The sequence below is a fragment of the Paramacrobiotus metropolitanus genome, unplaced genomic scaffold, assembly GCF_019649055.1.
Source record: "Paramacrobiotus metropolitanus isolate TYO unplaced genomic scaffold, Prichtersi_v1.0 Parri_scaffold0000019, whole genome shotgun sequence".
NCBI lineage: Eukaryota > Metazoa > Tardigrada > Eutardigrada > Parachela > Macrobiotidae > Paramacrobiotus > Paramacrobiotus metropolitanus.
The window spans coordinates 906,251-926,440 of NW_026570239.1; the positions used below are offsets into that span (position 1 = coordinate 906,251).

The 20,190-nt window shown below is 46.3% G+C and overlaps 4 protein-coding genes across 5 annotated transcripts; all 4 read right to left on the reverse strand.

Moving 5' to 3' along the window:
- Positions 1–1,987: 1,987 nt before the first annotated feature.
- LOC129586028 (uncharacterized) lies at positions 1,988–7,312 on the reverse strand. Its single transcript, XM_055479007.1, has 5 exons — positions 7,105–7,312; positions 6,592–6,977; positions 2,842–3,306; positions 2,448–2,783; positions 1,988–2,366 (listed from the first exon to the last, which is right to left on the reverse strand). The coding sequence occupies exons 1-5, from the start codon at positions 7,310–7,312 to the stop codon at positions 2,178–2,180; spliced, it is 1,584 nt and encodes a 527-aa protein (XP_055334982.1). The 3' UTR covers positions 1,988–2,177.
- Positions 7,313–8,369: 1,057 nt separating this feature from the next.
- LOC129586070 (uncharacterized) lies at positions 8,370–9,970 on the reverse strand. Its single transcript, XM_055479068.1, has 2 exons — positions 9,507–9,970; positions 8,370–9,447 (listed from the first exon to the last, which is right to left on the reverse strand). Exons 1-2 carry the CDS (start codon positions 9,568–9,570, stop codon positions 8,684–8,686), a joined length of 828 nt encoding a protein of 275 aa, XP_055335043.1. The 5' UTR covers positions 9,571–9,970; the 3' UTR covers positions 8,370–8,683.
- Positions 9,971–10,582: 612 nt separating this feature from the next.
- LOC129586068 (uncharacterized) lies at positions 10,583–14,847 on the reverse strand. Of its 2 annotated transcripts, none has more exons than XM_055479066.1 (7): positions 14,716–14,847; positions 14,155–14,519; positions 12,992–13,564; positions 12,734–12,873; positions 12,003–12,178; positions 11,463–11,667; positions 10,583–11,317 (listed from the first exon to the last, which is right to left on the reverse strand). In XM_055479066.1, exons 2-5 carry the CDS (start codon positions 14,368–14,370, stop codon positions 12,016–12,018), a joined length of 1,092 nt encoding a protein of 363 aa, XP_055335041.1. In that variant the 5' UTR covers positions 14,371–14,519; positions 14,716–14,847; the 3' UTR covers positions 10,583–11,317; positions 11,463–11,667; positions 12,003–12,015. The 2 variants fall into 2 exon arrangements, with proteins under 2 accessions (XP_055335041.1, XP_055335040.1); XM_055479065.1 differs by having other exon boundaries at positions 10,583–11,386.
- Positions 14,848–16,398: 1,551 nt separating this feature from the next.
- Positions 16,399–18,319, reverse strand: LOC129586104 (uncharacterized). Its single transcript, XM_055479110.1, has 3 exons — positions 17,907–18,319; positions 17,280–17,756; positions 16,399–16,840 (listed from the first exon to the last, which is right to left on the reverse strand). The coding sequence occupies exons 1-3, from the start codon at positions 18,309–18,311 to the stop codon at positions 16,598–16,600; spliced, it is 1,125 nt and encodes a 374-aa protein (XP_055335085.1). The 5' UTR covers positions 18,312–18,319; the 3' UTR covers positions 16,399–16,597.
- Between the last annotated feature and the right edge of the window lie 1,871 nt (positions 18,320–20,190).

The following is a 20,190-nucleotide window of genomic DNA, read 5'->3' on the forward strand; positions in this document are numbered from 1 at the left end:
ATTCTTACGGTTATACCAAACGCTATTGCTTCAAACTTTGTTTAAAAACCATACCAAATCATCGTCCGATAGCGGTGATAGTATGGCGGGCTTACTCCGATCCTGGAGATACAGCAGGCTTTCGTTCAACACGCACATGGGTAGCGCCGTGCAGGCCGGCACCGACATCAACCCTTCCACCCACAAACTCCACAACGCTGGCTCCAACGGTCCCCCTGTGCGATACTCCCACGGCAGGGCACACGCCCTTACCACGTACTCCTCCTCCTTAACAGGCCGAAACTCCCCTTTACGACGCACCAAACGGACCGCGTGCGCGCTGGCAAACTTAATCACAGAGCTCTCACCCAGCTGGATTCGGATATATGCGTATTCATTCCACAACACCCGGCGTACTAGGAAAACCGCCGGGTGCCACGTCCACGGGCGATCGGCGGCCGTCCGCACCAGCACTTCAAATTCTGGCGGGATCGCAGGATTGGTCAGGGCCCCTTTGTACTCTGTGTCCCAGTCATTCAAAGGAGCAAATTTTAATTGCCGAGAACTGAGACAGTGCAGCGCGTTGCTGTATTCGACAAACTGCGAGCGGCGGCCGGGGACGCCGAAATCAACGAGCAGTCCGCCGTGGACGGTGTTGATCACCATACCGCGCTCGTATAGTCCGCCGACATTCTTCAAATCCACTGCGTTCCATTGGTAAACGTTAGCGTCGGGGAAAATCTCACAGCAACGTGAAAAGTCAGAAAAAACAGATGATGTGATACCGTTGCCGTTCATCGTGGCTTAAATGCTTTTAACGGTATATGGGATGCGTCATCAAAATACTTTTCTGATGGCAAAACCAGCACCTAGAATCCTAGATGCCCTAAGACGGGTACAGGAGATCTATGACAACACCACCCTGGCTGCTCACTTATGACTTGAACTGAAAGGCCTGCGCTGTCCGCAGCATCAGTTGTGGGTGGAAAAAGACAAAGGAAATCATTCGAGAGGGAGAAGTGGCGCCTTCCTTAGGTCTGTGTTATATGTCTGTCTGTTATGAAGTCTCTTGAGTCTCACTGTTCTGTTAGCCAGAAAATGTATGAATTGGGCGCTTCTATGCTGCTGCACATATATGACTTGGCAGATGCTATGTTACAGTCTAAAAATAAGCTGCTTAAATGAATTACCGTACTCAGTACGGTAATTTATTTAAGCAGCTTATTTTTGTACTGCAAAGAATGTTTTGCCTGCTCACCTTATTAATACTCGTAGATTGCTGAATGCTGAGCATGCACCTTGAGCCGTTTTCGAAACACTAAGCCGAATAAAGCGATGACAATGTACATCAGCATTATTTGTACTTGTGGTATCGCGCTTAAACACAACACATCACTATGTAAAAGGGGGACTGGATTTTATTGCCAAAACATCCAGGGTGAGGTAACACGCCGAGCCGGAACACCCACAAAAACCAAACAAACAACAAAAAAAAATTTTTGCGAACTGCAAATGACAGCAATGCGAAAGGGAATGACAGAGTACGCCGGCCTTTTATACTCAACGCTTATACTGGCTAAGCAAACCACACGACAGACCAAGCAGACCAAAGGCGGATCTTGTACGTCCAAATAATATACAGATTTCCTTACCAAAATCTTACACGTTCTTATTCATTCAATACTTCTGCATCCAGCAAGCTTCTTGCAGAGTGATTCCGATTATGATGATACAACGTCAATATCAACGATACAACGATACAATATACAACGATACAATATACAACGATACAACGATACGATATGCCATATCATATTGCATGTAGTAAGTACCCAGGACTGCACAATATGCCGCATACGTATCTACATGTATAACTTAAGCAATACATATTATCGGCAATGCCCAAGCGGTGGAATTTCCAAAAGGCGCTTAAATTTTGAACTGCAGCACAAAAAAGGGAAAAAGATAGTTGAATTCATGATTATTGTTGCACGTATTTGGGTACTAAGAATGTTATAAAATTTGCAGATATATTAATTAAAAGACAAAAGTATTTTGTTCACTTCACTACACACTACACAGTACACACTATACACATTCTTCTGTTGGACATTTGGTTGCGTCCTCTTGTGGTAAAATGCGCTCCCCTATCCGGCCGGCTCAACAGTCCATCGCGTACGCGTGTCAAACAACAACGATCATACAAAATGATCAGCGAGAGTCCACTGTACTGGCGACCGTATGGTGAAGCCAAGCATGAGCACCCACAACGTCAATGTGGACAAGGTCATCAGATCTAAGCGACACAGTTCCTCTCCCGTCCAGCTGGACTTTCCACGATAGCGGTTTGTCCGCCGTGGATCTGCGCACTGGTTGGTCAGCAAGATCTGGAAGAATATTTAACATCAGAAGCAATGATTTTCAGATCCGCATACTAGCGGTATTTTTAAAAAAATGACGCCACCCACCCGTCGAATATTGCCGCAATTGACTTGCGTTTCGTTCACAATCCATCGCATCAACCCGAATGCATCCAGCGGGAGCCAATGCTCTTCCCATCGCAAACTCCGTTCCAGCAGTGCATACAACTCCGTCTGCATCTCCAGAAGCATGCCGGAGAGGGCGGTGACGTCGCGCAGCACAATGAATTCCGTATGCTCGGCGCCGATACCGCGAAAGCGGCAGTTGCGCCAGACAATGCGTTCCACGACGGCGGCTGCTCCGATACACGCCGTAGCCAGCAGCTGCACCTCCGCAGGGAGACGGTGATTACCCAAGTCCCAGCGACAGCGGCTTACAACCACCTGCCACAAAATGTGGAGAATTAAAGGTGGCGAGCATTTTAAATCGCAGCGCATTTACCTGCAATTTGTTCCGACGGTTGCCGCGCTGCTCGTGCACAGCACTGATAAGACGTAGGCAGTCGCTAAGTTCTTGCAATGAACAACGCTGGCTGGCGTTGTTAATGACAACCATCTCCGTGGTGACGGTAAGATAATGGATAATGGCCATGCCTACTGAACAAGCGATCGTGCCGGCGTTGTTGAAGGTGAGCATCAGGCGTTTGCTTGGATGGCCCTTTTGCATGACCGCATCCCACAGCGGGCTGACACGGCGGTAGAACGACCGCTCATTCGTACCGCAACAGAACAAAATCTCCCTCAGAATCTCCAGTGGTAATTGTGCGGCAGTTTGGCGAGATCGCTGTGCTGATGTAACATTAAAAGTTGATTGGATTATGGGCGGTGTCCACTGGCCGTCGATGAAGGCCCAACCGGTCAGCGCGCGCGGTGCCATAGAAGCTTCGGACATTTCATTCAGGTGCTCCTATTTAGTTTTTAAAAAATAAATAACACGCGGTTGTCATCGGCAGAAAGGTTTACGGGTTAATGGTTTACGATCAAAGAAGCCACATAAACCTTTCTGCCGAACTGCATAAACCTTTCTGCCGGAGCCGTAAACCTTTCTGCCTGCGGCACCTTTGAAGCTTGAACTTTCTGCCGGATGCGTAAAACTGTTAATTGGCAGCGTAAACCTTTCTGCTGGGCATTTATTTTCATTTTATGATTCTATCAAGCACGTTATTATGTGCATTCAGGCACATCAACCTTCCGGTTAGCCATCAAACATACGCAGTTTTATATTAAGACATTTTTGAAGCAGTGTTTAAGCTTGGCTGTTTTTAAGGGAAATGCTCCTGCCTCGTTAGAAACAGAATATGCGTCCTTAAAACGCCGGACTACGCTAACAATTTCAGCAGTTTTCTTAAGTGAAAATATGAACCATTTTAAGACGTGTATGCACTTTTTTAATTAAAGGCTCTCACCAATAGAACCAAGTGATTTTTCATCAAGCGATCAAAGTTTTAATGCGGCGAGCTACTGCCCGGTTTCCGCCTATAATAGCCATACATCATTTCAATACGTGTGTTAAGGAATGTTCGCCGGGCCAACTTTCAACCCTTCTGTGCAAATAAACAGAACACTGAAACAGCAACAACGTGAGTACGGAATGCATACGGCATTTCCCTTTCCAGTGAGGCCGCCTTTTTTGTCGTTGCACACCTCTTTATGACTGCTTGCGAGCCTTAATGCGCACAATAACGTCTTTGTAACATCACAGAATGGAAACAATGGCCCCTTAGAAAGGTTTACGCAGTTTGACGGAAAGATTCGCATCAAAGATGCCGCCGGCAGAAAGGTTTACGGCTCCGAAAGAAAGGTTAATGCTTCAAAGGTGCCGCCTGCAGAGAGGTTTACGGATCCGGTAAAAAGGTTTCCGCTGTCAATGAAAAAGGTTTACGTATCAATGAAAAAGGTTTACGTGTCAATGAAAAAGGTTTACGTATAAATGAAAAAGGTTTTCTTAGCATAAACCTTTCTGCCGCACCATGTGCCGGCATACTGTACTTAACCAACAGACTTAGGCAGTTTCGCTTTGTAGTGGGCGAATTTTTTAGAATGTTTTTTTCCAATCCAATCTGACTGGTAAAATTTACTACTTTTCAAGAACGATCTAGTTCTGCCACTGGTTGGATACGCACAATGGCTCCGAATGGCCATAGTGGTGTCGTTGTCTTTTCAATGGATGCCGCCAGCAGTCCGGCAGAAAGGCTTACGCATCCGGCAGAAAGGTTATCCTTCCGGCAGAAAGGTTTACGTGGCGCCTTTAATCGTAAACCATTAACCCATAAACCTTTCTGCCGATGACACGCGGTCACTAAAGAACTATTAAAACAACGTCGAAGCCACGTGCAAGTTCTCACTATGTGTACGGTTAAATTCTTTATTTTTAAGGAAAATGGCTCGGCACATGGTGTCAAAAATGGGACACATACACTAAAACTTTCGCTTTCGCGCACTCCGAATGACTTTTTTGCCGTACTTTAAGTATTCTGGAGCTTAATGATTTGTTTAAATTGTTCTGAAAATCGTTTGCGCGCGCAACATCCGGTTGCCGAGATATGGCCTACTAAAATGGTCGAAAAGTTTAAATGCATTGTTGTGCACGAAAGTCTGGTTATTACCCGATATTTTTGAAACTTTGCTGCAAAAAACACTTGGCCATAAAGTCGAAAGTGAACCAATTCCAGGTTCATAGGACTTCCCCATAATTTTAAAATGAATGATAAATTTTTGGAAATTCATTTTAAAATCGGAAAAAAATTCTATGGATCTGATATTGGTTCACTTTCGACTTCAAGGCCATGTATCTTATACAGCAAAGTTCAAGAAGATCGGGTGATAACCAGACTTTTGGGACACAACAATGCATTTAAACTCTTCGCCCATTTTAGTATGCCATATCACGGAAGCCGGATGTTGCGCGCGCAAACGGTTTTAAGCACAATGTAACAAATTATTTTGCTTTGGAAGGACATCAAGTGTTACAAAAAAGTGATTCGGAGTGCGCGAAAGTGAAAGTTTTAGTGTATGTATCCCATTTGTGACGCCATTACAGGGCCATTTCCCTTAAAGCCGATTTTTGCGTTGGATATATGGCGGCAGAAACGAAGCGCCTAATTCATGGTAATCTGATAACGAAACTTGAAGAGGAAGGGGTGGGTGTGGTCAGGGAGCGGTTCTAAAAACACAGGGGCGTTAAGTAGGGTGGCTCTATAGATCACCGCAGTTTCTACAGGTTTGACCCGGGAACGGCAACATTCGGACCGGGAATGGTGCGAGATCATATGAAGGTAGCATTCGGGACCATGAATATCAGCATCACACCATTTCCTCCTAACACCGACTGGGTTAATAAAAGTCTCACCCAGTAGACATATATTTCCTTAAATACATGTACCTTGATTATGGCTTACTACAAAATATCTCTCAAAAGCGCTGAAAAATTATTCGTACTAAAATTAGTTAAAGTCGAAGTAAGTGCGGAAAACGGCTCTTAGTCATACAGATACAGTAACTCAGATTAGAAACTTCAACATTATTCAGTAAATACTTCATTATTGAAATCTAAATGTCCGGACACTCAGCCAAAACCTGTGCGGACTCAGAAATGAAAAAGCTCATTCGTACAAACAGCCATACTGTTAAAATTATTTAGAATTCATTATTGAGTGCCCCGGCACTCACCAGTACAGTACCAAATTCGCATAGACAGAAGCAAATTTATATTGGATGACGAAAGTTTCTTATAAACGTCGAACAGGCGGTCAGTGGACCGCAAATTTATCCAGACCAGTAAAAAAAAATGTAAAGCGATACCCTTAAAACGTATAAGAAACAGCAAAAAAACTTACGCATACTGCGCCTGCTATCGAGTTTTGACTGCCGCGGGTATAGATCTTGCTAACGTCGCCGGACACCAATTAGAGATACAATTTAAAAATTTTGCCATATGTCAGATGTATTGGTACAGTATATTAATCGTAAGTACAATTATGTATGAAGTACAGTATATTTAAACATACATATCTTATAATTAAGTATATACCTGTTCCTTGTAGTTGTTAGAATGCTAACAATTTGCAGAGTACAAGCACAATCATAAGAAATTTTAGGAGTATGGTTTTATTACTACTACAACTATGTACAATCACCTCGCGACAATTTTTTTTCTGGTTAAATCTGATATAAAGTGCATATGCTGCCTTACCAGCTCCGCATCCGATAGTGGATTCCGCTTCGCTGGCCTCCACCTATCACGGAAGTGGAGGTACTGCAGGCGGTTGTTCACAACACAGATGGGATACGCCGGATGGACGAGCACCTTCATCATCCACTCCTCCCACAGACTCCACAACGCCGGCTCCACCGGCCGCCCCCTCCGATATTCCCGTGGCAGGGCGCAGGTCTCCGTGAAATAATCCTCCTGCCTGACAAATCGCACCCTCCAATCCCGGAGCGCAGGACGAACCGCGAGGGCGCTGGCGTATTTGACCACGTAGCTATCTCCCAACTGGATCCGTATGAAGACATATTTACCAGCAACACCGCCGGGTACCACGTCCACGGGCGATAGGCGGCCGTCCGCGCGAGGACCTCGAAACGGGCCTCCGGCATAGAATTATTTAACGCTGCGCTGTGATCTGCGCCCCAGTCGTGGAATGGAGCGATACGGCATTGCCGGTAGCTGAGGCAGTGCCTCGCCTTTTTTAGATCGACATACTGCCAACGTTGGCCCGGCACGCCGAAATCCACGATAAGGTCCCCGCCCCGCCGTGGTGGGCGGTGTTGATGACCAGACCGCGTTCGAGATGTCCGTTGGCATTTTGTACATCCACTGCGTTCCACTGGTAGACGTCGGTGCCTGGATAAACCTCACAGGGTGGCGCTGAGCCCGCACAATCAAACGATTGGATTCCGTTGGTGTACATCGTCCTGGTACTTGCCAAAAGGAGATCGACTTGATTGCAGTCGCTGCAATCACGAAACGGAAAGTGACAACTGCGCTTTCCATTCGTTGTTCCATGGCAAGTTGGCAACTTTGACGGAATCCAAGGGGAAACACCAAACACTGTTAATCGCTCTCAGCTTATATCGATATTATACTCTTGATGCTGCGGTGCCATGAGACACATAGCCCAAAGCGTTATCAGGAATACTCACGTAGGGAATACACGAAGACCATAGGGAATACACGTACACATACGGGCCATTGGGAATACACATAGACCATAGCGTTGCCACGCTCGGTTGAGCATTCCCCAGTGGATGGACGGTAGACAGTAGTCAAGCTGTCTCTCTGTTTATGATCAGCTGGGCTGTGGCTTGAGCCACTTGACTGCAGCTGACCAAAGGATAGTATAGTGCCAAGAGGGAAAGAGAGCAGCAAATAATTCCGCCCATTCACAATATACGCCACAGACAGTGCATTGTTTTAATATTGTATTTCTCTATGGACTATGGCCTATGTGTACGAGTGTAATCCCTCATGGCACCGCAGCGTCAGGAGAGTATGCTCACTATGCTCTCTTTTCTCTTCATAGTTTACATCGTATACTGGCACATTAGCGGTCTGTCGGGTAAGCGCTGCCTCTTGATGGAGCAGCAATGCGATCAGCTTTCCTGAGGAAAGCAGAGACATAGAGAGTAATAGTCAATAGGATAAAGTCCGGGTAAAAGTAATGGCAGTCTATCGAGTGTACAGTATGTCGGCACTGCGTCCTGTAGTGCTGTAGGTAATCCCTGTAGTGCTGTAGCGATGTCCCCAGGGAACGTCTGTGTCCCGCCGAGGCCTCCATGCTTCGGTATCAAGCAACAGAAGATATCAATAATTATTGTTGACAGGAAAGAAAGACTGAGTCAAATCACAATAATGTGCCGGCTTAGAGCGCCGCCATTGAGACGCGCTGATTCGGTGGAGGCGTTATTGTATAATTACGGTATTCTACTTTTGACAGGTTAATTAAATTCTCTCATAATTAACTTAAATCATCATTTAATTAACAGTTCACTGACATCAGACACTAGCAATGCGCCATGGAATAACAAGAAGTGTTGTATGAGAAATCTGTACCAGCTCGAATGTTATCGTACGTCAGGTCACGGGAACAATCCACACTGAAGATAAGCGGCCACTCATCCCAATAGTGCCCAACCGATGGCGTCGTGTAGCTCTCGATCACCACCACTTCGCCTTGTCTCTTAGAGGTTGTCAAGTGCGACTTGTGCTTCAGAAAGTTGCGGAACCACGCCAGCGAGCAGTCACAATGCAGACGACGTACGACGACAAAAATCAGCCTGAGTCAGTAAAACTGGTAGCGTGTCACGGGGATCTTTCTGTAGTCGCTGCAAATCCCACCCCAGTCCGTTCTCCAACGCCAGGAAGTCGAGCTGCGGCAGATCGGTGAACGTGTACGCTTCCAGTGAAGCAATCGTGCATTCGTGCAATCGTGCAATCGTGCAATCGTGCAATTATAACACGTGATCTGTCGTACTTGCGGCATCCCGGTAAAATGCTGCTTTTTTATTACCAGATTCCGGCCGAGCTCCAGCTCTAGTGTAACCAAATGGGGCAGTGGCCCGACAGCGTGGATTTTGGCCGTGACATGCGGTGTGACGCAGGGCGTTATGCTCAGTTCCAGTAGCTGATCACGCACCGGGCCGATGACGTCAGGATGAAGTGAATCGTCCGCATCAGCGCCTTCATTGAACAGCAGGAGCACCGCACGACCGGGGCTGATCCGGCGGATGTGGCGGGTCAAGCGGGCGGTGTCGGACCGATTGTAATAGGAACACCACGCGCGAATGAACGTCGGAGCATCAGGTATCGGTCCCGGCCGCCCGTCGTCAGGACAGTAGATGTTTATATCTATATACTGTGAATGGATTTTTTTTTTTGGATAGTACAGGGACGTTGTGCTGTTCTTCAAAGCAACATATGCATGACATTCCTCTTGCGTTAGCAGATCCGTGCGGAAGGTGAAGTTATCCGACGACAGCAACGAGTCAGGAGATAGAGCGGAGGCTGTTGGTGGGCTGCATTCGGCTTCCAGTTCCCTGGCGGGGTCTAGAAAACAGCGAACTGATTTACAGCAAAGCCTCAGTAATGTGAGTTCGGCGACGCACCAGCAAATGTTGCGCCCGAGAGCAGAACGATGGCGAACAGACAGGGTCGGGAAGACTTATACATGCTGCCTAGAGTGTGCTAGTCGTGGTGTCTCCAGCGCGCTGGTGGCGGGTATTGCGGACAAAATTGCCGAATGCCACTGGCTGCTTCTGAAACGCTTTCTTACACTCTGTATGTTATCCGCGTTGGAACATCCAATGAGAGTCTGAGACGCTTGACCAAGCTTTCCTAGGTTCGTACGTCGGGAAGGCGGTGTGATCGACTAGACTTCAGTATTTGATAGCTATCTGGACTTACATGGAACATATGGTTGGTTAGATACCGTGCTCACAAAACTTTGAAACCGATAAAACAAAGGGAGTGTTGTTGTTGCTAAATCGGTCCAAAGGACTCGAAGAAAAGGCAGAATGCTGTATATGAAAATATGAAAACGGAAGTGACTCCACGCAGCAGTGTGTGCTACATACAGCGTATGCTGTATGGACACATAATGTGGTTATGCAAGAACTCGTTTTGATTTGCCTTGTCGGCGAGTGTTGCCGCTGGCATTGTTTAAAGAATTCTGCGTGATACGCTGTCATGCTGTGTTCTGTGGAGTATAAAATGCGAGAAAATAAAAGATAGTATTTCCGTACATTTAAACCAACTCAACAAGCCTGCGTTCAATCTTTTGAAACTGAGTTAAGTCGTCGATTATACATGTTAAAGTAATTAACAATGTGAGATTAAAATTTTTGAGGGGAATGTAGAGCCTTCGCAAGCTCTACCCGCGCTTACACTGCGCACGACACGCAACTGGCATTTTGGTACTGTTCAACATGTTTACAGTATAGTGAACGATGTACAACTCAATTTACAAAAAAATGCAAACTGGACTTGGCGCTTGAGTATAGTAATTCACTGATAATTATGTCAGTGCATACGCAGCCAGTTGTAAACGAACTGATGGTGGGTATTCTCTGGGTAATGTCCCCTTCATTCATAAAATTAATCATAATTAGTACTTATCACACCGGATCCGATAGCGCTGAGGCGTGCGACATTTCTAAACTTTTCTTATTCTGATCTTGAAAATTATTTACGGAAATCAAAACAAGCACAAGCTAAAATCATTTTCGCCAGTAGTAAATTAAAATATCTAGGAACACAGATGAAACAGTTTTACTGCTATTTTTTGATGGATCCTTTCGGGGCGAACCAAAAATACTATGCACCCAAGCCCATCGATACATGCTTTGTACAAAGTTGTACGTTATACACCGCTTTAAAAATAATATTTCGCCAGGTTATCATCGTAAATTCTGTGCAAACATTGGCGGTGCGGCTGTCTGTGGCAAATAAATCTCTTTTAAAAGATAATTTTTATATGCCGTTTTAGCAGGGTGTCCCCAGCGCCCTGTCTTCCTCTGTCGTCGAAAGCAGCGCCTCGTCTTCCTCTGTCGTCAACAGCAGCGCCTCATCTTTACCTTCAGCATTCTCACGGAGAACACGATCGCTGCTGACCGCGCGCATTCTGCGCCACATCCAGCCGATACATTTCCAAGCATAGTAATAGAGGCCGCCTTCGACTACACTCAGCAACAGCAGCAACACCGGCAACTGGAACTGCTCCGGGACAAGGAGTCCCAGCACGGGAAAGGGCAGGAACATCCAGAACACCACACGGGAAACTAATACCAGTAAGCAACCCTCAAGGTCCGCCCACAGAGCGCACACGCAGAACGGCTTCTTGTTGGCCTGGCGAGATTTATCCGGGTCGGTCGTTTTCTCCTTGCTGCCTTCCACATCGTTCCCAGCGGTTTTCGGCTTCCTGTTGAGAAATAAACGTGCTAACTAACGCCTAAATGTTGGCGAGAATTCCGTCCACTTCGGTGTTTTCCTTATGGAAAAGATTTTCGTTAAGTACTGTATCACAAACAGAAGATATTTTTGGGAACGATATAGCTATCGCTTACAGAAGCCAGCCAATCAGGCAGTAGCATCCAAACCCAACAGCGAAAGCCACTTCGGCAAACAATAAGGCAGTCATCGGCAGCCCGATCAACGCCGCGATGCCCTCGATCCACACCGTATAGAAGCGTTCCGTCGCCGGCGAGATGACCGTGTTAAACAGCGCCAACATAACCGGGTTATGGGTCGACCAACGGGGATAGTGTATATCTACATAGTACGAAAGCATCACGGTCAGCTGGCTAATTCCCTAAAAATATTTTATATGCACAAAAGTCTCGCAAGGAAACGCCGCAGAGAAGGGACTAAATGCTGTTAAAATTGATTTCATCCATTGTACAATCCACACGAATTTATCAGTTACCGTATACTTAGCAGAATGTGTGCATTCTACGACTGCGCCCGCTTTGCTGTGCATCACCAGTTCTTGAAGAACACAAGAAGCGTTTGTTGCTTAGTACTTCTTGGCGATATCAAAAATTTTCTTTGTTGTTTTTTTTTCGGGACCTAAAATAAGTACTAAGGAGCGTATATAGCTTTCCTACCGTTCCGAAATTGTCACAACACTCGGTGCAGTTGATGGTGGTCCAGTAGCTTTTTGATTCGCCTGGTCCACGGGACGATGGTAGGAATGAGAAGGAATTGTACCACTCGAAAACTACCGGCACTCGAAACAGCATCTCCAGGCCGCAGTAAATTAAACACTGAAGCGCTGGAATCGCTACAAACACAAAAATCTAATTATGGATGAGCTCTTGTACTTTATATATTGTACAACTGTGTCCACGATATCTCACATTATATATCCTCAACGTGCGTCCTTGGTACTTGTACATATTCTACTTCTATTGTTGTTTTTCTATTTAAGCGCCGCACTTCGCTTTAGCTGAGTTTCTTAGTACATAGAATTTTAACGTTTACGGCGTATGGCTCCTGTATCCTCAGCGGATAAAGCTTCTATAACGGCCAAAAGAGGGCAGAATACGTAAAAATTACACTGCGGGCGCGCTGTGATACTGTAGCTTTAGAGCATGCAACTACCAGCTGGCAACCCATATTTTACACTTTAAACGCTGTTAACGATGTCTTCCACAGTGCTACAACAACATCCTTTAGGGTTAGGTGTCCTTTACGTAACCTGCTGTTTGAAGCTTTGATGGTAACAAAAAGGGGCCGACATGGCTTGAATAACTAATCCTTGTACTTGCTGGAGCATACCAGAAAATGAGCAAACTTCACTTGAATTATGTAGCATTTACGAAGTATCTGTACGCACCGTGCCATAGGTGGAACTTGTTCAGCCATGACCAGCGCATGTAATACGACGGACAAACAGCCGGTGATTCCGTTTTGATGGCGACTTCCAGCGGTCGACCAGCCGCGAACGGCTGCAGGAGCCGGACTCCCGTTACCTTCCTTTGGGAGATACAAAAACCCTCTATCAACTGTCTGAACGCTCCATCGGCACAAATTCGGCTTTTCTAACTTCTGAGTGGAAAACGATTCACGGTGTCAAAAAAATCCAGTTTTCTACCTGATGATTTCGTGCACCCACATGAAATACGTCTCTTCCATCCACAATCCCCAGATCCTTCCGGTGCAGTGCCAACAGACAGAAGCCGGCAGCAGTCACCGGGAACATGGCGTCGTCAATGCAGTGCCCAATACACGCAACGGTCAGTGCAGATACAATAACCGCCGGCAACGCGCAAAAGACCGCCCAGATTCCTAGGACCGCGCTCATACTGGCCATGAACAGGACATTCAAGATTTCAAAGCGGCATCTGGACGTATCGGGATCCGCGTTCCATCCGTCGCTGTCATCTGGGTCGTTGGTCATACTGTAGCCCAAGAAGGCCGTGATGCGGTGACAGCAGGGAAGATGCTGTGTCCAGCGGGGAAATCTCCAGTGACGGTTGACCCAGGCGGAGCAGGCAATGGACACGCCCAGCAGCACGGTGATGACGACGGTGGCGACGGCGCCGATGTAGCCGATATTGGCTCGCGCTGCGCTCAGTAGTGAGCCGGCAACTGTGCTGGTGACCGCCTGGGACGAGGAAGGCTTCCAGTTGGAGACCAGATCATCCCAGACGCAGCCGGTTATATTCTGTTGATGGAGAGAGCAAGTAGAGAATTAATTCTGCCAAACGTGTATAACAAAAACAGGAATGTTGCAGTAATTCAAAACTGTTTATGTGAAATAAGTTCCCGTAATGTTAATGTTAGGAAGAACACAGTACAACGCTCGTATGCACAACAGTGAACGGCTATACATGCCCGATCAACAATTAAACTCGCATTTGAACAACGAATATAAAATTTTTAGACTACTCAGAATTTCATTCCATGACACGTCATGCCACAGTGTTTACGTGTGCTTGCATTTGATATGGATGGTGCCCGGCGAATCATAATAAAATTATATAAAATATCCTAATAATTTTTTTTTGGTTACGTGTTGCGCTGGGTTGCGTTTGACGTTTCGCGATGTTGCTAGTCGTCAGATATTTCAGAAGTTGGCGAGATTATGACATATTGGTACAATAGTGCGTATTAAATTTGTCTTCATGATAATTCTACTGTTGTGATCATTGTCTTGAGCGACAGCATTATGTCACTTATTTATGTGCAAATATATTTATTAGCTTACAAAAATAATACAATGACAAAAAGCGGTTTTATCGGGAGCAAGCCAACCTGACGAAGCAGAAACCAGAGCAGACCATCCAGTCCCGTGTAGTTGTCGGGATCAATGCGTGTTAGTTCCCAGTCAGGGAAGAAACGGGTACCAAACTTCACCGACAGATGGCAGCCGATCCACAGTACGGCCAGGGCTTCCGTGATGATCTCGTGGTAGGCCCAGGTCAGGTCGCGGTTGAGGACCACCGTGAACGTCTTAGCCGGCTTCCCCATTGGAGTACAATTACTTGCAGCCGGATAAACAGACGTAAGAACACCGACAACTGTCAAAAACACCGCAGAAGGGGAGGTATTCCTCGTCCGTTGCCGAATCGTTATGAGTAATCCCAGATTTTCCTTGCCTTTGAGAACGTGGATCGTGCCTATACGATAGAGATATTTCTTCGAGGATTAATATACAAAATTTGGGTCGACAATCGTGGATATTCTGGGCTACACAATATTCCGATAAAAACCTTCACACTGGCAAGGGTAGGAATATGGAGCAGTTCCTCTGAGTAGCGCCGTTGCGAATCTCTAAATTCTAATCTAATAAAAGCTGGTCGTTAAGCGACTTACGTCAGTGATGTTGCCCGCAGTCCAGGTTTCCCGTTAATCATCAATAAATCTCCTCTGGTTTGGGTGCAGCTCACGCTGCTCTCCACTTATTAATACATGTTGTTGAATCCTACGGTACATTCAATACGGTATTTATTGTGAATACAATACTCTGCACGCGCGGCTGCGTGGGAGAAAACACAACGGAAAGCGAGAATGCCATACAGCAACTCCTTTCTACCTAAATGGCAAAATGCAGAGAAGAAATCAATACACATCTGCGCAAATCGCGATCACGCGGTGATCGCCGTAAATATCGATAGCTGAATGGGTCTTATCCCGTGCGACTTGCTGGATGACGGGAGATGTTTGCGTGAGCGGGACAGTGCATCCGTGTACAACAGGAGAGTTATGCACAATACACAGCCGCAGCTAGTGTAATCGTAACGCAGTACCTTAAGCCGATCGGTTCACCGAAAGAAGGAAATGAATGTTAAATCTCGCACACATGATACAGCGGCTTTTGATCCCTTCGTCCAGATCTATATATGGCACGATGTTATTGTGAACAGTTTGAATTTTAAAGCGAGCACATAGACGTATATTATTAATTTCTTGCAACAGTTTAACCATATGACACAGGGTAATTCTCGGATCTTTTTCGAAATAAATTACAGTTCATAACCTATACGCGCATTGGTTGCGATGCCGGCTGCTGCAGCAAATCGTGCTAATTGAGAAGCCGTCCTTCCGTGTTTGGAACACCATACAAGGCAATCCCACACGACGCTTTCATTTTTTCCAGCGAGCAAGTTAGATAAGTTCTAAAGCAGCGAAGTTCAAAATTTGCCCTGGTTTCCATATGGTCAGTCTGTCTGACCACCGAGAAAAAATATGGGTATTTCGTTGTGCAGAAAGATTTGGAGTAGCACGGACTTATCGTGCGCTAGGTTGTGGAAACAATCCACACTGAAAACAATGGGTGTTTCGGTTATTTTGTTATGACTGACAACGGCAGGCATCATAGAGTTAGTTGCCATCGGCGCCTTTTTCTTCCGCTTCTGTCTAGTGCCGCCTGAGCTTGGGAAAGTTACGGAATCACGCAAACGACTGGCGCCATACGACGATAAAATCCGAACTGAAGACGTAAATCATCAAGGCCATCCAATGTATAATAACCGTCATAAGCCCCGACCACCAGTACAGCCAATAAACTCAAAGCAGTTTAACAGAAATCACAAGTCTGTACTAAATCCGATGCCGTTGACGTGTAAGAAATTACTCCGCCATCTATTTCTGAAAAGTAATGTACTGTGGAGAAAAAGATCTGGTCAGATAGTTATAAACGGCCAGCTCCAAAACTAGTAAAAAAACCATTCAGTCATCACGTCATATGGCGTTCGTGCAAAACATACCTCGTTCCCCAACGCTTTTGCTTGTACAGTCATTTGGTTCTGTAATTTAAATTTGGTTTTCGCTGAAACTACTTTACAGCCCCGTAATGACTAATTTTAACAAGGCCCGGCTGCAAAGTTCGAATAACGTTAGCATCTACGTTATTTTATTAATAATAATAATATTAGTGTTCAAAGTTGTAAACTGTGAGCCAGTTTGCACTTGAAGATCTATGCTTTTCATTTCATTGAACGCGTCGATAACGCTACCAACATCAGCATCATAATAACCATTAATACCAGTGCCACCATTGCATTACTACATAATACCGTACATACTACCACCACCACTATCCATCACTTGTACATGTTGCCCGCAGTAGTGGCAGGGCACGCGGTACAGCATTACCTACACCTAAAATGCACAGCAACTTTATTAACATAAATTATAACAACATTCAAAAGTAAGTTCATTAATCCACACAACCAGCTCGCGAGAGAAGAACCATTCATCCATTCAAGCACATTGCCGTTGGCATAGCAATCATAGTGCCGCGGACGATCGTCATATCGCTCAGCACAGTGTTCTCGGTATGTTCACCGCCGCTACCGGCAAAGCTGCAGTTGCGCCAGAAGATGCGCTCAACGGCGACCGCCGCGTTGGCACACGTGTTGGTCAGCAGGCCCAGCACCTCCCCCTCCGAGACCAGGTATTTATTACTCACTTTCCAGTTACAGCAGTAGACCATCACCTGCGCAAGAAAACAGAGTTCCACGCAAAGGAACAGTGTGCAGATTAATATTTCCCTATAATCGTAAAAGATTCGTGCAAATTACCGTCCGCCATGCTGTCATTATCTGGCCGTTTAATATAGCGCTGGTCTACTTCAAACTTCACCGCGTTCAATGAATCATCCTATTGTTATTTTCTTCTTTCATCTAATTCATTATATAAACATAAGTTACCGGGAAATACTGTAGCCGCCTGCACACGTTGCATCGCTATCAGATCCGGCCGTTGCCTTTTCCCTGCTGGGCATTGCACACGCTGTGTTAAACAGCGAGCAAGGTGAGTGCAGATATCGTGCATTTCAATCTGTGGTGCAACTTGTGCGGGCGGCTACAGTAAAAATATTATAACTAGTTCGTAATTCTCCGGAAAAATCGAAGTCTAAGTTTAGTGGCGCAAACCTGCAACCTTCGCGGGCGGTAGCCGAGCTGTTGGTATAAGGCGCTGATGAGGCACAGGCAGTCGCTGAGGTCATTTAGCGTCCTGCGCTGTTCGGTGCAAGTAATAACGACCATCTCCGTGGCGGCAGTTAAACAGTGGACGATGCATATGCCCACGGAGCGGAGTACCGGGCCGCGGTTGCCGAAGTTGAGCGTTAGGTATTGGCTACTCTCTTCATGTTGAATAATCGCGTTCCACAGCGGACTGACACGGCGGTAGACGGAGCGCTCGTTTGTGCAGAAACAGGTGAGAATCTCGCGCCACAATTCCGGTACAAGCGCGGCTCGCCTTTGATTGAACGGTGGTACCGGTGCAGCATACCGAGCAACGCCATTTCCGTACTGGATTTTGGGCGGGATCCACTGGTCTTCGCTGTAAATCCAGCCAGCTTTCAAACGCCGTGCCATCTTCCCTTTGGCCAATCCATTTATTCGCTTCTGTTAGATTACAACACAATCAATTTTTTAAACCAACCGAATTTCTTTCCTATGGTCTGCTACGTACGACTTACATCTTCACTTAGAGGAAGACAAATGCAGTTAGGTAATAACATTAAATTAAAGATAATAAAAAATTAATGACCATACCAAATCTTTTTTTTGTACTGGTGTCAGTGACAGATCCTGAAGATACAGCATGCTCTTATATACCACACAAAGGGGATGCCCGGTGTCGACCTGCTTCGACATCGTTTCCTGCCACAAACACCACAACGCCGGCTCAATCGGAAGTCCCGTCGCATACTCAGGCGGCAGGGTGCACGCCCGCACAACATAATCCACCGGCCCGACAGCGCGACTCACCCCGTCCCGGCACGTCCACCGAACAACCTCGGCACTGACAAACTTTTCCACGAAGTGAGGACCTAATTGGATCTGAACGTAGGCATATTTATTCCATAAGACCCGGGGCGCCAGAAACACCGCCGGATACCAGGTCCACGGGTGGTCGGTTGCCGTCCGCGCCAGAACCTGAAAGTCTCCCAGAGACATGGACTGGCTCAGCGCTCCGCCGTATTCAGTGTCCCAATAGGCAAACGGGGCGTAGCGCTTGTTCCGGGAACTGCGACAGTGAAGCGCTTTTTTATGCTCGACAAACTGCGAGCGACGACCAGGTACGCCGAAATCCACCAGCAAGTCACGGTGATCCATATCGATGACCAGACCGCGCTCGAGAAGTCCGTCGGTATTCTCCACGTCCACTGCGTTCCATCGGTAGATATCGCTGCTACTGCCAGGATAAATCTGACAAGGAGGCGACGCGTTCGAACCATCGGACGATCTGGATCCTTTGGTAGTCGTTGTCAAATCCATGGCCAACAAATTTTGGTCTACAGTGATACACACCAAACGTACGTTGCGAGTTGCAACCTTGCCACCGGGAGAAAGTAATAAAATCGTTCTGCGCAGTGTGTATCCAGAAATAATTTTGCCTACCGTAGACAAAACAGTATTTTGCGATTACTTTATTCTGCCGTTGCGTGACAGCTTAGCAAAAGTACTGTCTAGCTATACTCAGGCTGATACACTCATCGCGAGAGGAACATAAGAATACAAAGTACAAACGGAGCAGTCTGCCTGTCGCTCAATGGGGATTTCCCGTTGATCTCAACTACAGCTGACCAGAGGACAATGAGAGCAGGGGGGATGTCGGAAAACAATTGCGCCCATTTAGAGTAAGGCGGGACAATGATCTGCCTGGCTGTGGCTTTACGTTCACCATAACATGATCACCCTACATTGCGCCAGATGCAACCGAAGAAAGGCCAAATGCTGCAGTCGACGATCTGCAAGCTGCTAACTTAACCGGAGAGAGACCTGATAAGAATCATATGAGTTCATGAGCAGTCTCGATGAGTGAATGCCAGCATATGCGCAATCACGATTTAGTAATTTGAATAGTCATATAATTTTTGTTGACCTATTGTTCTTCATCGGTGTATGTTTGGTGGTAAATAATTTATAAAAAGCCACCACTCGAAAATAAAGAGAATAAATACAAAGTAATATGACGAGGTTGACTATGTTTGTGACAAGCAAATCGTCCAGATGCTGTTTTTTTCCAGACACTTTTGTAGAATAAAATGCTCCGTATTTGTCAAAATTCGTGTTTTTTTATATAATTACTGACGCACAGACGTCAGTAATTATATATGGTTCCATCTTGTCTGACGTCCTCGCAGGCGTTGCGCTGGCGGCACGGGATGTAGCCTCCCTCCGGAAGGGTTGCAATTGGCTCCATCGTGCACAAATCCACTACATAACACTAAGCTGTACTTGACTGCTAGTACAATGTAAATTATACGAAACAACGGAAATTTGAACGGATGTTCCGCCAAAGATGTCATGCAGACCAAATTACTTCGACAGATCGGAAACAAATTGACTAAAACTCCAAATTATCAGTGGCAATCGTACATATTCGTGTATTCGCGCATTGCAGAGACAGTGAACGAGTTGCGCTTACCGTGCCATATTTCGCCGGCCGTGGCTCACCGATCGCGATACTCATAGGGTTCGGTCTGGTTCACTGGGGACAAATGGAAGCGGTACGGAAGAACATCGTGGAGGTTGCGGTTAATCTTCCAGGCCCAGTAGTGCGAGAAGCAGCACTGCGTCTGCACAAAATTACTGTCCGCATGTCCTGGCACGCAGTCCCGACAGTAAGATCGATATGTAAGGATCGCCGTCCACGGGGCACCTAATCTGCCCCGGGTTCAGACCATCGTTGGCAAGCTCCTCGTTCTTCTTCATCGACCGAAGCGTAGCGAAGGTCCTCTATGTTCAGCGTTCATGAAACACGTGGTGTCTGTCGGTCACCGCCATCTAATGCACATATGCGCGGCGTTTTAATGTCAAATGCACATATGCG